At 50.6% G+C, this 27,342-nt stretch overlaps 1 protein-coding gene across 1 annotated transcript in view; it reads left to right on the top strand.

The window, feature by feature from the left end:
* Positions 1 to 27,342, top strand: part of GNAO1 (G protein subunit alpha o1) — a 124,817-nt gene that overhangs the window by 88,300 nt on the left and 9,175 nt on the right. Inside the window, exons 5-6 of the mRNA XM_035543652.2 lie at positions 24,514 to 24,642; positions 25,156 to 25,285. Coding sequence (XP_035399545.1) covers positions 24,514 to 24,642; positions 25,156 to 25,285 — 259 coding nt within the window. The remainder of the gene's footprint in view (positions 1 to 24,513; positions 24,643 to 25,155; positions 25,286 to 27,342) is intronic.

The following is a 27,342-nucleotide window of genomic DNA, read 5'->3' as shown; positions in this document are numbered from 1 at the left end:
ACTCCTGTTGACATGCTTTTGTGTTAAGAAGCTGCATTTGGGCTTGTTAAAATTTTAACCAAAATGGCCCCAAAGGTGTTAGTTGCCTCCCAGCAATGGATCTGATCATGGCTGTGCTTACAGACAAGGATGTGTGATGTGTCACAGGCTGCTGCAAGGTAGGAAGGAGCAGGCAGGAATTTCATGTCCCCCTCTGGCCAGTCTGGGGTCCAGGACCCTGAGGCCAGGTGCTCAAACTGCTTCCAAACTGTTCAAGGTAGGTTTCTACAAACCAACTGAGACAGACCAACCCGTGTACGTGGCCAATGGCTTCTTCATTTGTCTGATAAATAACAGAAGGGTGTGGTGCCCTGCTTTGTATAGCAGTACAGCTCTTGGTTTTGTTTTTCTGATGGTTGTCCACCGTGCTGATAGGCAGCTGGAGAACAACCACGGGTAGGGGAAGCATTTGCATTTAGGGCGGTGTTGCATTATTCTCGTAATACCGTCAATGGCCTCCATACCATTAGGGACCACGGCCAGATGTTTTCTTCATGGTGATTGAGTCCATGGCTTTGGTTCATCCCATTATAAAAACAGGACATTTACCCATAAACAGCTGCTCTGGCTCTGAAGAAACACTGAGTGTTCCCCTGTTCCAGTTCAGACCCATTCCTAATGGTAATTCTTGCAACGTGCTCACCTCTACCTAGGCAAGGAGACAAAGCATTTCATGCCATAATTTCAGTCCCAGCAGCTGTTGCAGTCAGGCAAAAAGTCCCCCTGGCCCTGTACTGTGTCTTGGACAGTAGTCAGTAAATCGTGGTGAAGTATGAGGAACGAGCAAGCACAGAGTGATCCTTTTCCCAGTTATTCCCCAGCAGTCTGCTTTGATAGCCACAGAAACAGAGGTTTCCCAGAGTGGTGACAGGGGAATGCTCTGTCCATGCTTCTGGCTTTCGCAGTATCCCGTGTCAACAAGTTCACCAGCTGACTCATGCTCTTTGGGAGCTGCTGCGTGCTTGGATTGTCTGGCACCTCTTCTTAGACTTTTCCTGGATGTCTATCAAAACACGGACCCAAACGCCGGGGTAGCTGATGATTTTGCTCCGTGCGGTGGCCCTGATTGTCACCAGCCTGCACCAGCTCCTCCCATCCAAGCTGGCAGGGCAGTTCGGGAGCGCAAAATTATTTCTGCTCTTGCGGTGCTGCAGCAGAACGCGAGCGATGATGACACATCGCTTGGCATCGCCTGAAAACCAAATGGGAGCTCTGCAGATGTGTGGCTGGTGTCACAGCATCCTACCCAACCGCTTCACACCACGAACGACTACATCTGAGTGATGATCCCAACATTATGCTGACTTTTAATCATGACTGGGTGGACATCTATGCTTAATCTATATTTCATTGCAGGTAACAGCAAAATCTGCCTTTTCTTGCCAGTTTTTTTTTTCCACAAAATAAGGATCTGATGGCAAAAGCATACCATTAGAGATATAAATTATAGAAAATGCCAGTCCTAATTGCATTACAACCTTGTGGAAAATTCTTCAATTGTTTTAGAGCCAATTACCTTGAGGAAAGTATTTTGATTTTCCTTCCATGCACTACAGCAGTTGAAAATAACAAGCGTAGCCCTCCCAGTATGACCAGATGCTGGGCAATTCATCAGCAAGAGCTCTGAAACCACAAGCAGCTTCTAGGCTCTGTGCTGTGGTATTCACAACAATATCAACACGTAGTTGCAGCCCAGTGCAATTATTTTTAGTGTCTAACGAAGTCTCTTGTGCTGCACTGAGATTCTCAAGCTAGTCAGCGCAAAAAGAGAGGAGATAATAGGAGAAAGGATGGAAGGAGAGGAGAAATTCAGGCTTGCTGGCTTATGCACTGCTCCTGCGATCAGTCGAATCAAGGAACCATCTAGGCTGGAAAAGGCCTTCAAGATCACCAAGTCCAACCATCAGGCTGACCTGCTGGGTCCCATCACTAAACTATGTCTCTTACTTGGTTAAACATCGACTCTATCTTTTATAATAGGGCAGATAAATGATGGATTCAGCTGTGTGAATGAAGAATGGGAGCACACAGACCTATATTCCCGGGGAGCTGGTGCCAGGGTGCATTGCTGTTCACCCACCTGGATGCACCCAAGGCAGAGATCTGCCACATAAAGCTGGCAAAATGGCTTTTGGCACATTTCCCACTTCTCACAACCGGGGACCCCCCAAAAAAAAAACACCTTTCAGGGGGGTGGCAATGACATAAATCTGTTGCGGGAAGAAGAGGACCCAAACCTTTCCCTAGAAGAGCGCTCCTGTTTCCTACCCACCAGCTGAGAAAACCCCAGCCACTCCTGCCCCAGGCTGCTGGTTCTGCTGTGGCTGGACAACAATTTGTGTGCTGGCCAAGCTGAAGGTACCAAAGCCCTTCACATCCCATTCAGGAGCCTCTAGGGGTTCAGCCACTACGGGCACCGGGGCCTCCAGGCGTCCCGCTGCACCTCCAGGCCCTGGTGCCTCGCACCAGATGGCGATGCAAGTGAGAGCTCACTTGGCACTTATTCATGCCCAGTGGACACCCAGTGAAAAGAGGCATATTTCTCATTTAATCTTGCAGTGCTTCAGGGTTGTTTTCTTCTGCATGAGCAAAAAAAAAAAAATGAGACAGATTTCTTTTTTTTGTTCTTCTCTCTTGGGAAAGGACTTATCTTTATTGACACTGATACAGGCTTTAAAACACTAGCATCTACAAAATGGGTTTTCATTAAGGCTGAGAAAGATAAGTCCCAGACAAGAGCTGAATGTGGAGTTCTCCAGAGGTTGAAAACAAGTGATGGAGGTGAGCTGGGCGGCCAGCGTACCGGCACCTCTCTTATTTCGGGCTCCTCTTGGTGCTGGGCCTGGCGCTTTTGGCAGGAGGGAAGTTTGCTGCTGGGGCCAGGGATCACGGCTGCTCAGTGTGTGTCACATAGCCCAAGGGTGGCTGGGTGACCTGCGGGCTGGTCGCCAGCACAAGGGGAGCATCAGGAGCAGCTCAGGCACCTCCCCTCATCCCCAGGTGCTGCATGCCCCTGGCTATGCTGCAAGCTTTTCAGAAATATTTCTAAGGAACCACTGCTTGGGCTTTGCTCCAAGGTCAGCCCTGGCCTGGGGCATTAGCATCTGCTTTATTTAATGAAGGGACACGGGCCAGACACTGTGACTGTCCCCTGCATCCTGTAGCTTCCGCAGTGACTGCCTTCAACGAGACAGAGCAGCCAGACAAAGCCAGCCCTGCTCTGTCACCAGGGCTCACTCCCCTGGCCAGTGCAGCAGTTGTCCTGCGTTGCTGTTCCAGGGCTTTACCTTGATTATTTTTTTTAAATGGCTCAAACAACAGGCCTTCTGCTCTGTGCCCTGGGAGACCAAGGCACAGGCTAATCAACAGCCTCCGAGAGCTAGCAGCATGGTTCTTATTAGTCTGTCGTTAATTTCTCTGAAAATAGATTTAATATTTCTTATTAGCCTAAACACAAAGTGATTAATAGCTCTTCCCTCCTATCAAAGATGGGCAGGAGCACATCGCTGTCTGCTCTCCCATGCATGCTTGCCTAACAGTGTGGACTTTCCTGCAAAGTTTTACTTCTTTTAGGCTCTAAATTCAGCCTGTCTTTAGCATGGTTTTAATACCTACTGCAAAGGAAAAGTAGAAAATAGCACTTCTGCAAAGAAAAAATGAGACAGAGGAAAAGGGGAGGTTCCATAAGAGGCCTACTGTGTCTTGTACAGCAAAAAGTAAAACAATACGGACAGCAAGAGAAGGGAAGAGAGCAAGAAGTAGCAGTGGGTTTCATCATTTTTCATTACTGCATTTTTTCATCATTCCCTAAGGCAAATTTACGGGTGGGTTGAGTTCTACATTCCTAATCTCTTGATTATGTTTTTATTCCTACTTCGTCTCCTCTTCCTTTCTTGTCTCCGTGCCTGGGAGCTAAATCTACCTCTGATCATCAAAAAGTCTGGGCATTGCTGATGCCTTTTCTTGTCCAGCCAATTTCTGTCTGTGGAAGCACATCTGTGACCCACATTTTGCTTTCAAAATCAGCAAAATGGAGGTTTCCAGCTGGTTTCCTTAATCTCCTGCTTTTATTCGGATGTAAAAACGGCCTTGTGTTTCCCGCCCTCGAGTTCCTCACTAGCCTGGTCAGTGGAGGACAGTGCAGAGGGCAGCTTGGATCTGAAGCACCCAGGGGCAGGGACCTGCCTTGAAAAGCCCCAAACCTGAGGGAAAGGAGCAGACGGAGCATCCACACGAGCACCGGTTTGCCATGTGCCTATCCACACAGGCAAGATGTGTAGGCAGAGCCAGTTTGCAAGTACACATACACAAAAAAGCCAGAATCCATCTCAAGTTATTCTCCTCCTGCTTCGAAGTACATTGAAAGATCATTTGATAATGCCAGGGCTGTGAAACTACCGTGAAACTGCAAAGCATTTTAGGCCTGCGTTCAACCCATCCATCTTCACACGTCTGAGGTGTCAGGGCTGGGAAGCTCGCTGCTGCCTTTGGCTCTCGGCGCCGGGAGCGGAGGGAGGGAGAGCTGCCTCCAAGAAGGGATACAGACCTCGCTGTGCCTGGAGAGGGGGAGAGATGCAATTGTGTCTGCTGCCCTGGCACAGCTAGCTGCAGCCCTGATATCTCAGGGCTGTGCCAAAAAACAAGCCCAATCCGGACACCGCTTCAGTCGCTCCATCTCCAGGAACTGCTCTGGCAGTGCCTTGTAGAAATGTGGCACCAAAGTCAGAATAAAATACTGCTGCCCTCACCCTCACCCTGCCACACGTGGGGCTGCTTTCTGATCTCTTTCCTTTGCAGAGGAATTGTCTTTGCATGCTGGTATCACCTTCCTTGCCAAAGCTCATTGCATCCCACATGCCAACGCGCACTTTACCTCACAAAAAAGAGTTAAGAAATTAGAGCCAGACGTTGTCATGATGTAGGGACTGCTTCCAGGCTGAGCCCCAGCAAAGCACCATCGGAACAGGTTGCCCAGAGAGGCTGTAAAATTCCCATCCTTGGCACTGCTCACAGCTGAGCCCCCTGAGTTTCAAACTGAATTTAGCTTTGCAGTTGGGGCTGTTGAATGAGGGGACAGGCTGGCTGAAATCCAGAGGTCCATCAAAACCAGCACTTCTGGGTTTGTCTTTTGGCCTTTTTCCCCCTCATTACCCTGTGTTTAAAAGGGAGAAAGGGGTGATCAGGGTTGCGGCTATTGCCCCGTTGCCGCAGACCCCATGAGTTGAGAGCACCGCAAGTGGTGAACCTCCCTCCAGCTCTCCAAGCTGCAGGTGGGAGGCCAAAGGCACGTCATCTGCAGGTGTCGCCAAGTCACTGGGACATCTCTGGCCGAGATGGGGCTGGAGAGTAATGCAGCTTTACTAGGGACTCTGGAGAAGAGGCTACACATGGCCGGGCAGTGGATAGTCGATCCTATTTAGCCCAGCAGCCCTAATTTAGTACTTGTGCAAGTGATATGCCCAGGCTTCATTACCCCAGGCAAGTGCTCTGTGCTTCAGGACCGTGCAGCTCTGCGAAATTGCTTTTGGCAGCAAGGTAAGCGTTTGGATCATGGGACTTGTGGGACGTGGGCATTGTGCACAGCTATCAGGACACGGTCCGTTTTAATGAGCTGCAATTGTTGCTGGCTCTCTCAGACTGAAGAAAGAAAAATTATAGGTCAAGGTTTTGCATTAATATTCCCATCAGGTGCATAGATTTCATTTTCTTATCACAGCTTTTGCATTAGAATATGGTTTTCTGTCCGCCCTTCTTATTCGTGCCTGTCACTTGAGCTCATTTGTGTTTAATTGGGGGGAGTAGCGGCGTAAATGGAACAATCCAATTAATTGGGATGACTGCATTGCACTGTTTATTGAACAATCCACCTTTGTGTCTTAGAGCCCAAGCAGACAGGGAAAATACATCACAGGCAGAGATGTAGATACATTTGTCTGAATTTATGGTTTAATTTACCCCTGTAAGTAAATATGCCCACCAACTTTGAATAATGAAGTTCCCCCTGCGATAAGCAGAACAAAAGAGCTCCTAAAGGCCGGAGCTGGCTGACTGGAGTCGCCAACGTTGCGCAGTTCCCCCAAATGAGATGCAAATGGGATTTTCAGGGAGGAGCCTCACAGAATTGAGGGCTTGGTGGAGGTCCCAGGCTTCAAGGTTTTACTTGGAAATTAAGGGATCAGGATCGTTACATGGCTACATCTGAGTGTGAGCTGGAGCAACAGCACAACGGGAAAGATGTGCTCCTGGAAAGCAGCTGGATGTTTTCCAGCATCCCAGCCTCAGTCTTCGTTCATCTGGAGACCCAATTTCACCAAAATTAGGTGCAACCTCTCCCAGGGCTGCCTCTGTTGGCCCAAAGCAGGGTAGAGGCCATGTCACAGTGTTTCCAATGTGAACATTAAGCAATGCTCACCTTCCCAGCCCACCAAACTCTGCCAGGAGGCTGTGAGAACTGAGTTTCCTCACCAGCAAACCCACCTACAAGCAGGAATGCGAATTCTGCAGCCAGCTCCACTGAAAACTCAGTACCTCCTTAGCTATGGAGGCCAAAACTGGTGGCACAGCATTGTTGCTTCTCCCCTCCTAATCCACCTTTATCCCCAGAAAATCTAAGACCTGTGTGAACAGACCCAGGAGACAGCCCAGACTGCGCTGCGGGCAGGAGCAGAGAAGATCTGCAGGAGTTTGCTCCTCGGGGGCCAGGCCTCAGCGGCACCTTCCTCCTCCATCCCATTCTCCACTAACACACGGCGTCATAACAACACTGCATTTGGCCTGGGGCTTTGTAAAATCTCTCTTGACTAAATAAATTGCTGTTTAATGACCCGCAATACCAGTCGGGGCTGTCCCAGTGTTGGTGAAGCCCCCACCCAAAGGGGTAGGACGAGGGCAGCGGCTCACATTGGTGCTGTCGTTTGCACCAGGGACTCTGTCAGAGCAGGAGATGGTCTGGCACTAGCAGAAAATGTCCTGGTGTCATCTTTTTATCCCCTTCCCAAACCTGGGAACCACCTCTGTTGAAAATCATGTCAGCAGGCTCCTTCGGGTGCCACAGCTTGGCTAAGGGGAGTTGGCAGCCGGAGTTCGTTTGTGCAGAAATCAGCTCGTGGCCTGGAAAGAAAAAAAAACTAAGTTTTTTTTAGTGAAGTTTGGGTTCTCTTGGCCTGGATAGACACCAGGACTGAGGGCAATGGCTTGTCCAGGGTACAAGGCTGCAGGAACAGAGTGGCAAACACTGAGCTCCTGCATGGCTGCTTTGCCTGGAGGAGGGGACGCTGCCAGCGTTTGGAAACAACGTCTTCCCTTCCCATGGCTTGTTCGGAGAGGAGGAACAGCCAGCACCACCAGTAACCTCGCTTCGATTTCCCCCCAAAGGAAACCTGTTGAACCGTAGCCTTGAACCCTGCCTAATCTGTTCCCATCGCTGACTGACAGCTCCAACAGAATCAGCTCCTTCCTTGCAAAGGGCTGTGGGTGACAGATTCGGTGCAGAAAGATTTGACTTTTTGGCCAACTATTTGTGTATTTTTAGGCTGCGATGTCCTTACGAAACCAGCTGGAACTGGCAGGCTGCCACCACGGGCTGGGGTGGGTTGGGTTGGTTTTTTTTTTTTGTGTGTATGGGTTTTTTTTCTTTTGTCTGTTTCGCTCCGTTTGTTTTCTCACTGATACCCATCTTCTACCCCGTTTCCCCCCGGCTCTGCCTTTTGGCCGGCAGCGCTCGCCCGTCACCGTGGGCTTGCACCCCCCAGCCACGCAGCAGAATGGCAGCTCCAGGGCTGCCATGTCCCCTGCAAGCCCCCAGCACTTACCCCAAACCCTGAGATCCTCGAGGTCCAGGCAGCTCCAGCCTGGCCCCTGGGGAGCCCAAATTTCCCTCTCCTTTTTCGCACCTTGCAGTTGGTACCGCGTGTGCTCAGCTCCGCTGTCACAACCCCTGTGAAGCAAAGGGCAGTGCTCGCACAGGGATGCTCTCGGGGGTCTCGGGGCCAGGTTGGGACCTGGCTGCTCCCAGCGGTGCTGCAGGTCTGTGGTGCATCAGCCAGCAAAGCTGTCAGGAGCCCACTGCTCGCCGGGGCTCTTCTTCACATGCCCGGCGTCAGGTCTGGCACCGTCTGCTCCGGGAGGCGAGCGCAGAGGTCGTGCCTGCTTCCCGATGGATTTGCTGTTCATTTGAAATCCTTAAATGGCAAAGAATGGCAGGAACGCGGGGATTTCTTTGGAGGCAGGCTCCGGGACAGTGCAAAGCATCTTCCACGTGGGTCTGCAGACACCGGTGGCGACGCAGTGACGGGGTGGCCCCCGGCTCCTGGCCCAGAAATCATCCTGGTTTGGAAGGAAAGGGAGATGAATGGCTCAGGAGGAGCCACGCTAAGTCCAGAACGAGCAGGACAGGGCAGGGCAGAGCAGCCCTGTTCACACGGGTTGGATTTATCTCCCTTTTCCCCTCCTTCCCACTCTCACTGCCCCCAGCCTCTCCCCACACCTGGTTTTCAGCACAATGCTTCCCTTGCTGCCTGCAGCCAAGGAGGTGCAGTGCCTCCATCCTTCAACCCGACCCAAATCCTGTCCCTCCCAGGGGCTGCGCCGTGCCAGGGCAGCACGAGGCATCGGGCAGAAAGCCTTTCAATCCCTGCCAGCAGCCGGGCAGCCCAGCCCCTGCACGCACGCCCCACTAGAGCAGGGGAAGAAGCGCAGCATCGCCACGCGCAGGTGTTTAAGGTTATGAGTAAAATCCGAAACCAATCACGAGCTTAGCTTAAAAAGCCCACGTTTTTCAATATATATTAAGACAACCATTGGAAAATTGCTTTTATCTGCTGCTTCCTAAGCCCCCTGGCTTAGGCTGTAAAGCCTTTTGTCTGTGAACAGGAGGGCTGGAAAGTCCTTTTTTATTTCCTTAAGCAAATAGTCCATCTAATATCCAGCCTTGCGGGGCCAGGGCTTTAAGAGAGAACAAAAATGAAAAAAACAAAAGTAGCAAACACTGTGACGTTAGGAGCAGGCAGAGACGGGGATGCAGCACTGTGAAGAGCAGAGCAGGGTTGGGGGGCGCAGGTTCAAGCCCCTCACGGTACCCATGAGCACCGGGGCACATTGACAATAAATACTCATCTTTATGAGTTGTTGAAGCTCATGATGGTGAGAGCAGTGAAGGATGAAGCAAAACAAGGCAGCGTCCCTCAGCCTGGTGCAGGTGGGCAGGAGAAGAGCTCAGGAGGTTTTGGCGTCCACCTCCACGGCCAGAGAGTCCCAGCGCTCAGCCGAGGCGGTCCTGTCGGGGTCAGGATTCACCTCGTGGAGCCCCAGGCAGCGATCGTTTCACCCACTAATTGATCTAATAGCCCTAATCAGCCCTGCAGCAAACACCGCTTTATTTCTTGCTTACCCAGGCCAAGCACTGAGCCAACATTCAATCTGCACCGACTGACTTCCAGATGCTTTTTCAGCAGTCCCCCCCGCACCGTGTTTCTTGGTGCTGCCACACTGATGGCCACGGCTGGGGACAGGGCTCAGTGACACGCACGTGGCCGATGCCACAGGCTGTGCCGGGCTCCTCTTTCCCCCAGGATTTCATTCACAGCCCCGCAGAGCTCTGCACGCCCGGCTGCTCCATCAGCCCCCGCGACTCTACCGAGGCAGCAGGAGCGGGGTGATGAGCATCGCCCAGATCTGGGGCTGGGTTCATGCCAGGTATGGCCTTCCTGCCTCCTCCGTCTCTTGGAGAGGTGACAAGAGCTCCCTATCTCTTTTTTTTTCCCCCGAAGCTGAAGGATGCACCCGCTGATGAGACGATCATTGATCTGGGCAGGGCAGCCACAGGCAGCCAGACACGATGCCGCTGCAGCACCAGCTTGCGTGCCGCTCTCCCATACACCAGCCCTGCCAGCCCGGCGGACCAGATGCACTTGAGCACTTGAGGCTGATTTTTTGACCTTTTCCCATCACTACAGACATCCAAACCCTCAGCTCCTATTTTCCTCAACCCCTGGCAGCCTACATCCATGCACAGGCTCAAGGAAGGGCTGATGGGTTCGGTGACAACGGCACAGCTCAGTGCCCAAGGAGGCTGGAGTATGGGCAGAGCAAACACCCGTCCTTGTGCCAAACCTCCCTGCATGCACCTTCTCCACCTCCAGTACTTACAATGCATTTAAGTGTTTGAATGAATGGAGCAGGCACCTCCTCAGAGGTCCCCGGGCGTCTCTTCTGGGGCTGAATGTGTTGGGAAAGGAGGGGAGAAATGCTACGGAGCCTGGCTTTTAGGCAGAGCCTTCTCCAAGCTGTTGGGAGGGGAGGGAAGAGATACAGGGGAAAAGAAAGCAGGCACAAACCGCACCGTGGAGCCGTGCCAAGGAAGTGTCAGCTCTGATTTTGGCATAGAGTTCCAGCCTCCCTCTTGCTGGGATTTATGATGCACTCTGCCTCGCTGTAACCCCTTCCCTGCTGGCTGCACTGTCACCCGGGGCTGAGCAGCAGGTTTGCTGGGAACACCAGCATTGAAAAGAAAGTCAGTGCCCCAAAACCACCAGCCCAGGTCACAAAACACCCCATGAGCTGTCATCAGGACTCTGACAGCACTTCTAAGGGCACAAATCGGCATTTCCCAGCCCATCAGTGTTGCACGGGGTACCCAAGGTTTTACAATAACCATCTCCAAATCCTCACTTAGGAAAATACAGGGCATGGCTTGGTCCTGAGCAGCAGCACTGTCAGTTTGAACATTTCCAAAGAGTTCCATGGGCTTGCAACCCAAAACGTGAGAAATAGTGAACTGGGGATGTGCTGGGCAGCGAGGCCAAATCTGCAACATACAGGAATAGGAGAAAGTCCACAGAAACATGGGACTGACACCAGTAAGCATCTGTTGGGAGCTGGGAGTTGATAAAGTAGTCCAGGTAAAAACCTTCACTCAAATTAAAGTAATGGAATTGGCGACTTTGCATTAAAAAATCCCTTGAGGAATATTTCATTGGACAAAAAGACATTAACAAAGAAATGATACAAATACAGAAGCTACAAAGAAACTCATATAGATATATATATAAAAGGGAAAGATAAGTATTTTTGAAGGCTACAAATTTCTTCCCAGGAACTCAACTCCTGTGTCCTACCCAGGAGAACCACCATTAGGGAAGAGCCTTCCCCCCCCAAAGAGCTGCACCCAAAGTCTCCACCAAGTCCCACTGCACACGGCGGTGGCACTGCACGTCCTGAAGGTGACAGAGGGGAGCCTTCAGTGCAGGACACCCTGGGCACACCTCTGCGCAACCTCTTCCCACCTCAGGCTGCTCTCGGGGCACGGTTGGCTGGATTTTCCACCTGCCTGTGCACCCAGCATCGGTGGAGCTGGGTGCTACAACTGAAGCTGAGCAGGGAAATGAGGCTCAGCCCTGCTGCCTTTATTCAGACATCTGTGAGACCTAAGAGCATCTGCTTACAATAGTTGGTAGTAAATAGAAAATGTGCTAAATGCACAGAGGTCACCTGCACGACTTGTTTATCTTACCAAAGGCTTCTCTGACTGCAGTGCCTGGCGATCAGTACGCACCTGGGAGCTTTCTGGCCTCTTTCCCTGCTCTCCATCCCCGAGCAGAGCATGGTCTCTGCCCCGAGAGCAGCAGCACCAGCCGTGGTGCTCAGCCAGATATGGACTGGGAGCCCCTCGGGCTGCTGTGGCTGGGCGTGAGGCTGCGGGCACCTTCGGAGCATCTCAGCGAGCATCTCAAGGCTGTGGTCCACCCTGCTCGTGCCATTCATCCTGCTCTTTGTCTTCCCTTGACCCCAGAACCACGGGAGGCTGTGGGTTTTGCTTTGACCCTGCTGCCTCTGCTTCTACCTTAATTCCCATCAGTCCAACCCTCAGCCCCAAGGCCATGCAGCAAGACCATGAGGAAGACCCAACATGAACAAGGTGTCGGTGTGCGAAGGCAAGGCTGAGCACGAGCAACAGGGCAGAGACGTGGGGAGGAGATGACCCAGACCCATCCTGCAGCGTTCCGTGTGAGGACACAAAGGGCTCCTCCTGGGACTCAGGGGTTATTTTCCATTTTCACTTTGCTTTGGGAGCCAAAAGGCTCTTTATTCTGAGAAACTTCAAACATTGATTGGATACGGCCAATCCTCCCATCAGCTGGTGCAGTGCCACCAAATAAATAACTCTTGCATGCATCTGTAATTACTGCTTAGCTTGTGTTTAAATGCAGCATCATTGATCTGCAGAACTCATCAAAACCCATACAGGAATGCATGAAATTATATTGGTCGGAGCAGCAGAGTACATGACAGCTTCCATTTTCAGCTTTCTTCGTTCACCAAAAAAAATGAACAAAATAGGCATTTATGTTATCGCTTTTCAAATTCCTTTCTTAAGATTTATTAATCAATTTTAACATCACTTTATGGATTGCTCTTTATGTGGGGAATATAAATTTCTACCAGCTCGACACTATCTGCCCCTACATGGGCAAAATCCCTGTTAAGAGCAGGAAAGATTACTGCTTAAGTGTTATAACACTCAGTGCAGAAAGTTCTTGCGGTTGAAGCTCCTGACTGTGATTTAGGAAACCCAAACTGACTTCCAAGCGCCGCCACAAGCTTCCTGTTGTGTCCTCGGGCGAGTCATCCATCCCCTTAATACTTGTATTCCTCCCCAAGCACGTGTGATTAACAACATCCCCCTGCTCTGGCAGGAGGCCGGGCGGACACATCGATCATGCCCAGTGGGAATCGCAGTGCTCCAGCGGCAGCAAGCACAGGCAGGGCGAGGGCGATGCTGTGCTGACCAGCTGTCTGCTCTAGATGCTCTCTTCCAGTTCTGCAGCCAAGAGGAAGCTCAACACCAGCTTTTATATTTCTGGCAGTGATGTCCGCGTTGTCTAGAAGGATTGCTGATGGTTTCCAGACCTCACGCTGCTCTGGGCCAGCTCTGTGCTGCCGGCGAATGTGAAGCACTCCAGGGGCAGCTCAAAGCCCTTGCACCAAGCTGACCACTCGTGGTCAGATGCCTGGCTCACTGTGGCACTGTGGCCTGCAACCCCCTCAGTTCTGCAGCCAGGCTGTCCATACGGAGCATCCCAAGTGAATTTTGTCATGTGCACATCTTAACCTGAATGGAGGGGTCAGCCTGCTCCTGCAGGGACCTCGAGCAACCCGGTACCAGGTGGGCTGCAGGCACCTACTCCAGGGGTGGTTACGTGGACACGGGGTGCTCTGAGGTTGCTCATGCCATAAGAGAAGGAGAGAAGTGTAGGGTCACTGCCTGGCCCAGGTGGCAGTCCTGCCTGGAGGGACCCAGCAAGCTGTTTTGACACACGGCGAGGACGAGCCTCCTAACTGCACAGCTGAGTGCTGTCTGACAGAATGAGAAACTCCATGAATTTTCCCTTACATGTCTCTGCTTCTGGATCCGGCCTGGACTGAAACCAAGATGCTGCAATCCCACGAGCCGAGCCATTCTCAGAGGAGCCTCAGGCTGACAGCCGCTGAGAAGTACCAGAGAGCCCATTTGCATAGCATGGATATCATATGCCCAAGAGACCCACGTACATCTGGGATAACGAAGACATCTTCGGTGCACAGCTAGGGGTAAACTGCCCGGGTTTTGCCCTTGCTGACTGTGGGTCACACCTGTCCACAGCAGAGCACTGGCTGCTTTTGGTACCCGCAGTTTCTGGCAGGGATGCTTCCATGGGGTGTGAAAGGAGGAGCCCCTATAGCTTGCTAACAGGCCAGGAAAACAGACAGATGAGATCCAGTGGCGCGGTTCCCAATCTATCACCAGAACCCAGCTTCCTCAGGTGCACGGCGAGTGTTTCAGTGAGGTCCCTGACCACAGTCAGCTTCAGACAGAGAAACCTGCCCCACTCTGCATAGCCATGCCATCACCCAGCTGTGGACATCCTCTGTCCACTCGATACAGGATCTCAGATCTCATTAACTAATGCTTCCCTTTGTCATATTAGACCTAAATCCCTCACCAGGGCCGTCCCTGCAACAGACAGACACTATGAGAACACAACAGCTCAATTTTATTCTATTTTTTTTCTGCTTAGAAATGAAGATGTTAATGCTGCATTCCCTGCTGCCACAAGTGTTTGTATGGATGTCCCAGACCTTCCTTCACACCCCAATGAATCTCTCTGGTCGGTGGCTGATCAAACGGGGAATGTCTGCAGGCCTGGTTTCATCTGTGGTCACAGCTGTTTGCTTTCCAGGGTTGGAGTAATTAGCTTGTGAGATTGCCCCAGGGCAATGAAGTGAGCTGCAGCGTGATGTGACGAGGGTGGTGGGGAGCGAGCCTTTGTGATCTTGTGCATTTGCTCATCCAAGGACCTGGGTTTGTTTGTGTCCCCCTGTGTCTGGGCACAGAGGCTTTGGTCTTCTGACTGGGGCTCCAGATCAGCACAAGTCCTTCATTATCCCAAACTCCCCTTCCTTTTCTCTCCTTTCTTCCTTTTTATTTCTTTTCTTCCCTTTTTATTTTACGGTATAGAAAGCCATCAGCTCCAGCCTCAGTAGGTTTACAACAGCAGTCACTGGAGCAAAAGAAAGTATCAAACCCTATTGCTTAAAGATGTAGGCATAAATCCTGCTCATGCCCAGGGTGCCAAATCCCACCACGCTTCATCCCCGCTCCAGCTCAACTCTTTTCCTGCCGAGCTGGCCACAAGAAATAAGCGGAGGCTTGCATGAAGGAAAAGGGAGGCTGGAGCCTTTTGGGGCTTCTGCTGATGCCTGGCCAGCACCCGTGTCTGTGCTGGCGTGCGAGGCCACCGGGACAGCAAGGGCCCCCGGAGAACTTGCGCAGCCGGAGCCATGCGTCATCCCGGCATGCCAGGATTTACGTAGCCCCGCTGGAAAGGTCCACCCGGCCCCCGGACAAATCCTTCGCTTATGAAAACAAACGCAAGGGTGTCCAGTGGTCAGCGGCTCTGCGCTAAACAATGATTTCAATCACAGAGGCTTTATCTAAACAGCGATAATGCCGAGATGAGTAAGCTTCTCGGAGGAATTGAACCACTGCTAGCAAACTGTGCCCGTGCAGCAGCTCCAAGAGGGCAGCTGCTAAACTATCTTGATCTTCGAGTAACAGCATCGTATTAAGGGACTGCAAAGCAGACGGTTACATGTAGATAAGGCAGTTGTGGCTCCCTCCTTTTCCCATCTCGGATAGGATTTAGGAGATCAGGAACTCCCCGTCCTGGTGTGATGAAAGGTTCAGAAGTGCTTCCATGCAGGAATGTCTCAGCAGAAGGGGCCTCTCCCAGCCAGAGCAGGGATGCTCTACAGGGGATGTGTGGAGGTATAGGGAGAAACAGGTGGAGAACGGGGAGGAGGCAGAGGACAGCTGTTCCCATACAGGCATTAACAATGTTAAAATCTGACATAGCAGTTTAAAAAGACAAGAAAGTGGCAGTTTTTCACACACAGGGTAGCTGAGCTGTGAAATTCCTTGTTGCAGATGTGGCTGTTAGAAGTTTACATTGCTTTTTAAAGTGCCTAGAGAAATTTCTGGAAGAAAAACCATTGATGGCTAATAAGTATGAAGATATCACCCTTCTCTTTGAAACTCCATTATCCATAAAGGATTGGAGTCTGGAAAACGAGTCTGATTATGGCATACTTGCCCTGTATTTGTACTCAGCTCTCAACATCTGCTCTTAGACACTGGTTAAGCTAGGTGGGTCTTTGATCTGATCCAGACACATGACTTTTCTCTCTTGAAAGGGCTCCAGTACATTAAAAAAAAAAAAAGTCTTTATCATCCCTCCTTACATACCTTTCAATTTTCAGATTTCATTGCAGAAAGATGAGCCCACATCTGCTTTCCCAGGGCTGCTCCTAAAACATCTCTGACACAGCACTAGGTTGCTTACATTGGCTTTTCCTCCAACGCCCACCGCCCCCCCCAGCCAGAGCTCTCTGAGCGTGAACTCAAACCATACCCATGTCCTTTTTTTCCAGCAGTAACAAGACCTTGCTGTATTGCTGGCCAATTGCTGTATTGCTGGCCAAACCAGCACTGGTGAGCAAAGCCAGCCAGCAGCTCACCCTGGGGACCAGGAGCTCTGACTCCCTTTATGTCCTGAAAAGCCTTTGTTATACAGTTGCTGTTTAGTGACACTGCTCATCCACATGCGATGCTAAAAATTGTGCTGGATCCAGTCATGCTTTGGAAAACTGAAAGTCTAACTAGGACAGCTAAGCTCCAACCTGCTTTTGTTCACTCCTCCTGTCTATCATTAGTTTAATATCAACTTGCCAAGCTGAACTTGATGTACAAGCTCTATACAGTCGCCTGCGCGATTCCTTTCCCCTTTTTGTGGATTCATCCTCACACCTGCAGCCAGCAAGGTCTGAACAAACAGCCTGTGATCCAGACCAGCAGCAGGGTTCCACTTCTATGCAGGTTAAAAAAATGCATTGCAACACAGCATCCCTTCTGTCAAGATTTGGCAGCATCCTTTCACAGCAGGGAACATCCTCTTCATTTCCCGAGGGAAAGTAATGAGATCGCAGCACCATCCAGCAGAGCTCATGCAGGAAAACGACCCCAGTGTGTGGTCCTGGTGACCATCACTGCTGCTGTTAGCAGCCAGCAAACAGCTCAGCTCCCATTTGTGGTACATTGGCTATCTGCTAACAGGCCTGAAAGCATGTGGCTAGCCACATCCCTCACCTGGCACCCACATGTTGTGCTGGAGAAAGGCAGCGTAACACCTCACAGCCTTCTCTTTGCGGTGCATCCATGGGCCACAGCAGTGATGGCCACAACATTTTCATTTTGTGGCTAAAGCTGCCTGGACGTTCCCATGCAGCAAGCAGTCACCAGAAGTGCCGTGCCGCTGGTTGGATTTGGGGATGGGTGTCTGGGGAGTATCTTGTGTTGGTATCTCGTCTGGTTGGACATAAGATGACTTCTGCTCAGAAGCAGTGGCAGGACAGCAGAGCCTGCCACATAGGGAAGGGAACTTTCTAGTTAAGGAAGAAATTCTTCACAATGAGGGTGGTGAGGCACTGGAACAGGCTTCCCAGTGAGATTGTGGATGCCCCAAGCCTGGAAGTGTTTGAGGCCAGGTTGGATGAAGCTTTGGGCAACCTGGTTTAGTGGAAGGCATCAGTGCCTGAGTGTTGGAACTAGGTGATGTTTAAGGTTCCTTCTGACCCAAACTTTGCAGTGATTCTATGATGTAATTCATGTAATTCCAGCCAAGGTGGGACTGGCAGAGCAGGGAATGCAGCCAGAAGCACAAAATGCATTGCCCAAAGTCCGGGAGAGAATTCCCAAACCTCCCTTCTCTGTGCCTCCTGCCCTCTTAGCTGAATTACTTATCCTCTACAGTCCCTTCCTCCTGCCTGCCTGCGCTGGCGAGCAACCTGTAGTGAGTTCTTGCTTTCGTAGAGAGGATAGTAAGGGATTCCTTCTTTCCTAGGCTATCCTACTACTTCAGTCAGTGATGGAATTGTTCTTGGCAGTCATTGGTCATAGTCAATATAGGTTCACTAGTCCTGTGTATCTAACATAATTTTCTTTTATAACAAGGTTACCCACCTAGTTGACCAAGGGAAGCCAGTTTTGGGTTTCAGCAAAGCTTTTGGTACAGCTTTTCATGATACCCTTCTGGACAAAAGGTCCAGCATACAGCTAGACAAGTACACCATATGATGGGTGAACAACTGGTTGGTGGGGCAGGCTCAGAGGGTTCTAGTAAATAGGGTTTCATCAGTAACTAGTCACTAGTGGGGTTCCCCAGAGCTCCATTTTAGGGCCACTTAGGCCCTAAATCCATTTTAGGGATTAATTCTCTTTAATGTTTCTATAAATGACTTGGCTGTAGGACTAGGATGTGTTTTGAGTAAGTTTGCAGATGATTCTAGATTGGGAGGAGCTGTTGACTCCCTTGAGGGTAGAGAGGCCTCGAAGAGAGATCTTGACAAATTAGACAGCTGGGCCATCACCAACAATATGAAGTTTAATAAGGGCAAATGCCAGATTCTGCACCTGGGAAGGGGTAGCCCTGGCTGTATGTACAGACTGTGGGGTGAGAGCCTCGAGAGCAGCCTCGTGGAAAGGGATCTGGGGGATCTGGTTGCCAGCAAGTGGAATGTGAGCCAGCAGTGGGCCCTGGCAGCCGGGAGGGCCAAACATGTCCCCGGGTGCCTCAGGCCCGGCACGGCTGGCCAGCAAAGGGAAGGGATTGCCCTGCTCTGCTCTACCTGCTGCGGCCTCGCCTCGAACACTGTGTAGTTTGGGGTGAAACAATAAAGAAGGACATGAAACTATTAGAGAGTGTCCAAAGGAGGGCTACAAAGACAGTGAAGTGTGTAGAGGGCAAGATTTATGAGGAGTGGCTGAGGTCCCTTGGTCTGCTCAGCCCAAAGCAGAGCAGGCTGAGGGGAGGCCTCATGGCGGCCTGCAGCTCCCTCACGAGGGGAGCGGAGGGGCAGGCGCTGAGCTCTGCTCTCTGGGGACAGCGACAGGACCCGAGGGGACGGCATGGAGCTGGGACAGGGGAGGGTCAGGCTGGGTGTCAGGGAAAGGTTCTGCACCCAGAGGGTGGTCGGGCACTGGGACAGGCTCCCCAGGGCAGCGGTCACGGCACCGAGCCTGCTGGAGTTCAAGAAGCTTTTGGACAGCACTCTCAGGCATATGGTCTGATTTTGGGGCGGTCCTGTGGGGAGCCAGGAGCTGGACACAGTCCTCGTGGGTCCCTTCCAACTCAGGATATTCAGTGATTCTATGACAGCGCGCTCTGTGCATGTGTGCGAGCGCTGTGTTTCCTACGCCTAGGTGCTATTGATTTCTGAAGGGACGCAATACAACTGCCTGGCTACATTTCAAGCATTTCATAACTGATGATTATTTAAGACGTGTTACATCACCGCTGTGTGTGCTGGAGGAGCGCTGGGCTCTGAGAGTGGACTGTGGGGTTTTCTTTCCCTTGCTCTAAAATAATATAACCAATATGGCTGGGCACGGTGTCTGCAGGAAAAACACTGTGGTGCCACAACCTCGGGGTGTTTGCCCAGAGCCAGCTGGTCTGGGCAGCCGTACTGTTGTATCACACCTTCTGGAAGCAGCACCCACACATTTTTTCTCTCCTGGTGGAAAATACTGTGAGTTTACTACACTGACACTCTCCAAGCCCAGTGATTTTCCTCTGTCTCCTTCCTCTGCAGCTACTAAATATTAAATGGTTTAATGCTAAATATACATTGAGCTATTGGTTCATTGTCAAATGAAAGGAAGAAGTTAGGGTACAAGCTAATGTCAGAAGCAGACAGCAGACATTTGAAATGCCCTTTTCCATCCATGAGCTGTGAAGGAGCTCAGTGCAACCAGCCTGGGTGGAGACATCTCCACAATAGCATCTGGAGTGAGATGAGATGAATCCTGCTCATGACAACCTTGATTAAAAAGTCAGCATTTGCCAGCAGCTACCATGCCATCATGTTGGAGCTAACCCTCAAGCGCCTCTGTACGAGGAGTAGAAAATAACCCAGCAGTGACTCAGCTGCTTCTGCTGACAAATGGTGCTCTGATTTCCCAATCGAATGCAGCCCAAGTCAGTGCATCAATGCTGGAGTATCCCACACGTGGCCTTTCATTCAGGGAGGAGACATGGCCAGAGGCCAGGACTAGGACCACAAAGGAATATCTGAGAAGATGCCACTGCCTGCAGGCTTGCTTTCTTGCCTTCCCACCCCTCTGTCCCCAGATCTGTCCCAGACCAGCACACGAGCTGGGGCTGCCCTTTCACCATGGCTTGGTGAGCACTGAGGACGTGGGCATGGAGCTGCGTTAGCACCTTGGGTGCACGTAGTGCCTGGGGCACAGCGATCTGGATGCTGCTGGCAAAAAGACTGCCAAGATGCTGCCTTCGGAGTGACCAAAGCAAATGAACTATTTTATTGCCATTAACCTCAACCCATGTGAATGTACACATCTGTGTAAGCTATGCCACAGGTATCCAGCTTTCACCACAGCCAGGGACCTCTGCTACACTTCTTCATTGCAAATATCAGCCTGCAGAGCCTTTGGCACAGACGCAGACCCAGGAGGAGTTTCCATGGTGGCGGGGTGCCTAGGGAAGGGTCCTCATCCACGCCGTGCACGTAGGCCGTCACCACTCTGTTCCCAGAGGTAACTCCCACAACAGCCCTTCCTACACACAGCGTCTCTGGCATCAGCAGTGCTGCTACCACATGCCGTTAGAAACTATATTTACTCCTGATTTTCAACATTACCATGTGAGGAGACTCAATATCAGCTAGTCCTTACAGAGTGTCTGCCTTTCATAGCCTCACACCGATCTGCTCCTCTCCCTGTCTTTGGGAAATGCCAGTTCTCGTGCATTTTGCTTTTGGCAGTGTAATGTGGTTGGGCTTCACGTCCCTGAGCCTGATAAACCGAGTGACTCAGAAACCTGCAATCTGCTTCAAAACAAAGCATTTAAGATAAAAGATATAAGCAGTAATGGAGCTGCTCAGCTCAGGAGCGTAAATGCTAGAGGGTTACTTATGTACTCAAAAACCTCCTAACCTTTCTTCAGCTTTTTTTTAACCCCTGCAAGCCCTGGGCAACACAGACAGCAAGTAAGAGCCAATGTGTCATTTCAGATACGCTTCCACTCCAGTTTGCAAAACCCCCAAGCCTGGGAGTAGAAGATGCTCTGGTGCCAGCACAAAGCAACGGGGATGACGTAGAGCGGGGAGAGCTGAGCGCTCGCTCCCCAGCCTCCAAAGTGCTCTTATTTCTGCTAGTTAAACAGATGCCGGCTTCTGAGGGGATTATGTGTCATCGAGCCAGTTGGCTGCGACAACTAATTGTCTCCAGCAACAGTTTGGCCTTTAGATTTGCAGTTCAAAGGGTGTACCAGGAGTGCTGCCATCCAACGCCATGTGCAGCAATTTGTCCCCACCTGGACTTCCCTCTTCTCGAGCAGGTGGCACCTCGAACACGCTGCACCCTCAGCTCGCACCAGCAGGCCAGCAGGTCCTGCTAAGCAGCGCAGGCAGGAGCCCTGGTGCTCCTTTGAAGCCTTGGAGATGCCTCCAGCAGGAACAGGAGATACCCCCAGGCAACAAGAAGGAGCTAAAATCAGCTCAGCAGTTAAGCAGCAGCCTGCCTGAGCCTCCCGTTCCTGCAGCTGGGTGTTAGCACGGTGGCTGTGCAGTGGCACGCTCCTTCGGCAGGGCTTTTGGCAGAGCTGGGAAACACAGGGCTCATGCCGATGGAGCCCAGCTCAGCTGTGGTCAAGTCTGGGGGAAAAAATCTGCTGCAGATGGGGGAGATTCGTGGTGGGAGCAGCCAGGAGAGTAAACAGTTTTGGAATGCAGCCTCAAAAACGGCACTGAAAATGTTATATACTCTCATATAAACTGGTGGCTGACCCTCACAGGACTACCAGGACAGATGAAAAGCAGACCCAGGAAATTGAAATAATTTCAGGTATTGAAAAACACAGAAAGGATGGTGGAAAAGACTAGAAATGAGGAAAGAGAGAGAAGTTAATAGGAAAGGCAAAGGATGTGTGGCAAAGCTCGGATCGGAGCTGGGGTCTCTGAGTGACCCCAAGCCACCAGACTCAAGGCACTCAGCTCACCAAAGCCAGGGGAGGCTGAGTGCTGGGGATGTTGAGTTGTCCTCCATCACAGCACCAGTTCAGCACTGGGAAGCAGCGCCCTGACAGCCTACAGCATCGCTGCTGCTCTCAGGACAGATGCCAGAGACCCTCCCAGCCCAGCTTCCTATGGAGATATCCCAGTCTGGGAGTGGGAGCTGGACACTGTCAGGGAAGAGAGGGTGGGTGGGATGGATCCTGCTCAGCTCTCCTCCCTCTATTGCAATCGTCCTGCCCCCTCTAGAGGCTGCATCCACAGCCACCAACCCCTGAGTCACCAGAGCACAGCGGAGGGATGGAGGCACCGGGAGCTGCATCAGTGCTGTGGACAGAGACACAGAGATGGGTGAGGGAAGCCTCCCAGCCAGATTTTTTGCAGGTTCACATAAAATCTGGAGCTCATTTGCTGCTGGGCACCAAGGGGCACACCACGTGGCAGAGCTATTGGCTGCACGTGCACCACTGTATGTGACCACTGCTGGTGGGGACAGTGACAGCCACCTGATGATGTCCCAGCACAGGGACTGCTTTAATGCTGTAATGCTGAGTCCTTTGGCCAGTTCACAGCGTAGTTCTTCATCTGCTGCACTCCCAGCGTGAAAGGAGGGTCTCCAAGGCAAGAGTAATTAATAAGGAACATGTTAAAATGAAGTGAGGTGAATCACAGGAAACTACGGAAAATGAAGATGAAGGAAGTGATCGAGTTCTGCAGGGCACCTGCAGGAGGAAAGGAGAAGTCTTGCTCTTTCCCATCCACTTTCTACCCTCACCACGAAGCATTTAAGGGCTTGGTCCTTAGGATAGGGGAAAGTTTGGGTCTCTCAATAACAGCACCTCAGAGCTGCCTCCGTCTGTGGGGATGTGTGAAGAAATGCAGCTGTCTTAAATAACAGAAGTTGACAACCGGTTGTGAATAGATGCGTGATTGTGGCTTCAGCCGTCACAGCGAAGATCCTTATTTCAAACACAAGCCAATGAAGCCCCATTCGTCTATCCAGGGCCCATCATAAGGCTATTAAGGGAGCATCTGTCACAAAGCCACAATATCTTTAAATGCTTGAAAAAGGGCAGAGTAAAAACAACTGTGCTTAGCTTATGTACTTTTCTTTGGGTGACACAATTCTTGCAATTCTTTAGCAAAAAAAAGAGTGATAAAAACGATGGGTAGCCAAAATATGGGAGGTGAGTAGGATAAGGGTTGTTTTTAAGCTTAGTGTAGAGTTTGTTTGTCTGTTTGGTTTTCCCAGCTAGCAGGATGGGCACGAAAGCCTGTGAAAATGAGTGCAGAGAGTTCATGGCTCCAGTGCACCATGCATTGTACTCAGTGCACTCCCTCTAGCACACAAACCCTTCTCCTGCTCCCTGATGCAGCAGGGGAACCATCTCAAGCAGCAGGACAGGGTGTTGCAGAGCCTGCTTTGTAGGCAGGGCTGGGGAGCAGCACGGAGGACAGGGGACAGCAGTACGGGGACACGGCAAAGCCCTGCCAGCTGCCCACGGTGCTTTCCTCCACTCCCTGGTAAACTCATACTCACTGGCAAGAACAGCGTCTTTTCCTGATGTTAGAGGAGCTGCACAGCTCCTCTTACTGCTGGGCAACACCCAGGCTGCCCAAAACACAGAGATGCAAGTGGCAAAACCAGTGTTCATGCGCAGACCGGCTTTGTTACAGTCACAGTATGTCGAGAGCATCTCACGCGTGTGACATTGATGCTCCTGGAGCTAGAGGCAGACGTTTGGGCTCTGTAATGCACATCAGTCCCCTTTGAGAGGGACAGGAGTGTCCATGTTCAGCTTGACAGTGGTGGGAAAGACTTTGCTGTGCGATGCAAGCAGGTGTTCATAATTCATATTAAAATTTAGTCCAAAGCAAATTCCTCTTTTCTTTATCAATTCTATTTCATTGGCCCAGGTTGTTTTAAAAAATGTCTTAAATGTGGATGAAAAAATGGATTGTGGTTATATTTACACAGCTACTGGGTTCCTCTACGAAAACGTCACACCAAAAGATAGGACTTCATCCCCAAAGTTTCAGTATATAGAAGTGATGCTTGCATTCATAGATTTCAAGCCAGGACCAGAATAAGGGTAAATATTTTTAAACTATCCAAGTGTTTTAGAAAGCTAAATCTCCCTTCCACCCCCCAAAAAAACTCTGATGTAAACTCCCAGATTACCACCATCTGAGCTGGCCCCTGGATTTGGTCCAAGTGGTGTATCTCCTGCAGTCACAGCCCCGTGTTCGATTTCAGGCTGAAGCAGTGACTCACTCGGGCAGCTTCATCTCACTTAATTTGAGCTGACTGAAAGCACAGCATCTCGTCCCAGCAAGCTGCCCAGGCTCCCTCCCTTCCCAGCAGAGAGCGGCATCTCCCAAAGGTGGCTTGACCTGCCTGTTGCAGCTGCGAGACCTCTCTGCTCCAGCCTCTTATCTGGAAAGCCTGTGACGTTGTGAATAAGTCCTTACAGAAAAGCCTGTGTTGGGGACAGCACCCAGCACAATGGCCCAGCTGGGACTTTTATCCTTTGGGGAATAAAAATAGCAAGTAATATTAAAACTATGTATTTTCACAGATTGCCATCAGGGCTCACAACACATGAACACTTAATTTCCTGCTTTCAGTTCATTATCAGATTTTATTCTTAGGATAGTGAGGTTTGTAACATTTCTTTTTCCCCAGCATAGGAGAAGGGTTTTCTTCTTTAGCCACAATACGTTCAGCCATGAAAAATGAGATTGAAAATGATTAATAGGAAGCTGAAGGATTCGTCTGAGATTGACAAAGATTAATATGAGTCTTATTCTTATCTGCTTTTGTTTTCTTTTCTCCTTCTCTCTTCCTCTTAGCTACCTAGACAGCTTAGATCGAATCGGAGCTGCAGACTACCAGCCCACGGAGCAGGATATCCTTCGAACCAGGGTCAAAACAACTGGCATCGTAGAAACCCACTTCACATTCAAAAACCTCCACTTCAGGTTAGTCCGAAACTGCACACAGCAGGAAATTTTCAGAGTGTTCATTTGTCACAGTGTTCCCCCACAGTTCCCCAAAAAGAAGCTATTAAACTTCCAGTTAACGCATTGATGGCTCCCACTGCAGAGGATGCAGCATTTCTGGGGTTCAACAACATGAAAAGTTTGTAAATCCTGTCTTGAAAATCACTACCTTTAAGATACGAGCTCACGGTACCTTCTTCTAACCCAACCGACACCTTTGTTTAGAAACACTATATGAGATTGGCCCCAGGTCTGATAAAGCCTTGTAAATATACAGATATTTTCTCCAAAATGAGTCAAATCACGTGTGGCTGACACTATTTATCAATGGTTGTGATGTCAGCCAGCAAAGAGACCGAGACAGTGGTTAACAACCTTGTGCTTTGTGTTTGGAGCCTCCCAGGGACATTATGGCCAGAAAATGCCCACACTGCTAAAGTTTCCTCTTATCTAACAAAGAGCAAGCGCTGACGGTCCTCTCCTGTGCCACAGGCTGTTTGATGTCGGAGGCCAGAGGTCAGAACGCAAGAAGTGGATCCACTGCTTTGAGGATGTCACAGCGATCATTTTCTGCGTCGCGCTGAGCGGCTACGACCAGGTGCTCCATGAAGACGAAACCACGGTGAGTGCCAACCAGGTCTTGGAGGCCCCGACACTTCTTTACAGGACACTGTGTAGCCAAAAACTGCTCGGAGATGGCCTTATGCTGGCTGTGGTGCTACAGCAATGTGCTTTTGTCGGTCATTCCCCCTTTCACTGACATCCTGGGGAGACTTGTCCTCCTCTACACCCCTCAAAACCAAGTCCTGCACTCCCAGGTAATGGTTCCTTGCACTGGGGAGGTCACAGTGTTGTATTTTCTTTTCTAGCTGACCTGTGTGTTTTCAAAGTGTGTTAACAGGACTCAATACCCAGAAACAGAGGAGATGCAGATAGGTGGGCTTTTAAGACAAATTTAAGGAATTGGTCATACTGTGGTGATGAGAGGCGTGGGAAGGCCATGCCCTCCTGAGGCAGGCTCAGGCTAGGAGTTTAACCTATTTCTTCAGGCTACAGAAATTCATTTTTTCATGAGTGAAACTGGAACTGTTTGATTCCTTAGGTAATTTGCTCTAGGAGTGCTTTTATAACCTCCCACTGTGACATTAGGCTCAAAATACCATCTGGAAATAAAGTTAGCAAGGACCTGCGTGCTCCCTGGTATTAGAAGGAGAGCAATTAATACAAATGATTTAAATACACAGAAAGGATGCAGGAAGACTCATTACTGAATTCTAGCCATTCATTCAGTGTGATGGAAATGAAAGCTTTAGGGACCAACAACAAGTGAGGCAAGCACGCGGTTGCATTTGTCTAACAAAAAGGAGTCAAAGGCCATACCCTAACTAAGGAAATTATTTCATCTGTGCCCAGTCTACAGCATCATGAAGGGCTTGCTCCTGCCAGCCCCGTCTGTCTGAAGGCCTTTATTCTCCTGCTTGTAAGGATGTTAGTCCTGCAGAAGGCTGTTGATGAGGAAGGAATTGAGGTGGTGGTTGCTATTTGTTATCAGGTTTCTCTTCCCAAAAAGATTGGCGGAGCTGTGGTTTACAGCCTCTTCCAAGCTAGATATTTGAACTCTGGCAAACTGTTGGATGAAGTCACCTGTTTGTCTAGGTCATACTGATGCCAGAATTCAGGATGGTATTAACATCACACCTGTGTCCCTCCAGGTAGCTAGAGACTGACTGAGGTACCCTACATCCTCTCATACCCACTTATTTATAATCCTCAGTGTTCACCTCCCTCTGCCTCCGGCCCTGATATGCTCAAGGATGCTCAGTCCTGTAGGATTCACTGGTGAGGAACCGAAACCTCCTGGTGTGATGTGAAAAACCCAGCCATTAACTCGATGCCACACAGCTGGTCAGGGGAAGCACACCAAGGACATGAAGAATACGCAGGGAGAGGACAGATTTGCAGGGCAGTGAGCAAACGTGTGGCCTGAGAAGAGAACAAGGTGCTCTGTAGGTATGACTTGGGCTGTGTCACCCAAACCCTGAAGCCAAGGGCCGCTGCCAGTTCCCTCCTGGCACAGAAAGGTCCTGAGCGGAGTGCCAGCTCAGCCTCCTCTCTCAAAATGCCCCACTGCAGAAGCTAGGATTTGTGCAGCTCTGACTTTGCTTTTGCATCAGGAAGGCTCTGTCGCAGCGCCGACGTTCGCTCGCTGCTTCAAACCCTTTTCACAAAGCATTTCTGGGGATGCTGAGCAACAGGAGGGCAGAGGCAGCTGCTGTTCATTTACACATTCAGTGTAAATGGGGAGAGGATTCGGCACCAACACCGCCACGCTGCAGGACGCCCCCGCCTAACCCAAATAAACAACCCTGAGCGAGGCCAATGCAAATCAGAGGAATGATGGTGTCGCATCTTGTCTGCCCTGCTCTACCCGCTGCGCAAAGGGCAGGTGGGAAACGCAGCACCCACAGTCCTCAGACCTCTCTCAGCTTCACCCTCTAGCACTCACTCTCCCCCCCAATAATGTGGCTCCTGTCCAAAAAAACAGCAGTAAAAGCAGCATCTCTTCAGTCAGCTGATCTGCCGTCTGCCTGCATCCGTCACATCTGCTGCCTCTAATGACGTAAATCAGCTTTTATTGCTTCTCACTTAGAAAACACAAAAGAGGAGGCAGCTAAGAGC

The sequence above is a fragment of the Cygnus atratus genome, chromosome 12 (genome assembly GCF_013377495.2).
Source record: "Cygnus atratus isolate AKBS03 ecotype Queensland, Australia chromosome 12, CAtr_DNAZoo_HiC_assembly, whole genome shotgun sequence".
Classification (NCBI taxonomy): Eukaryota; Metazoa; Chordata; class Aves; order Anseriformes; family Anatidae; genus Cygnus; species Cygnus atratus.
This window is presented reverse-complemented; position numbering and strand designations above follow the sequence as displayed.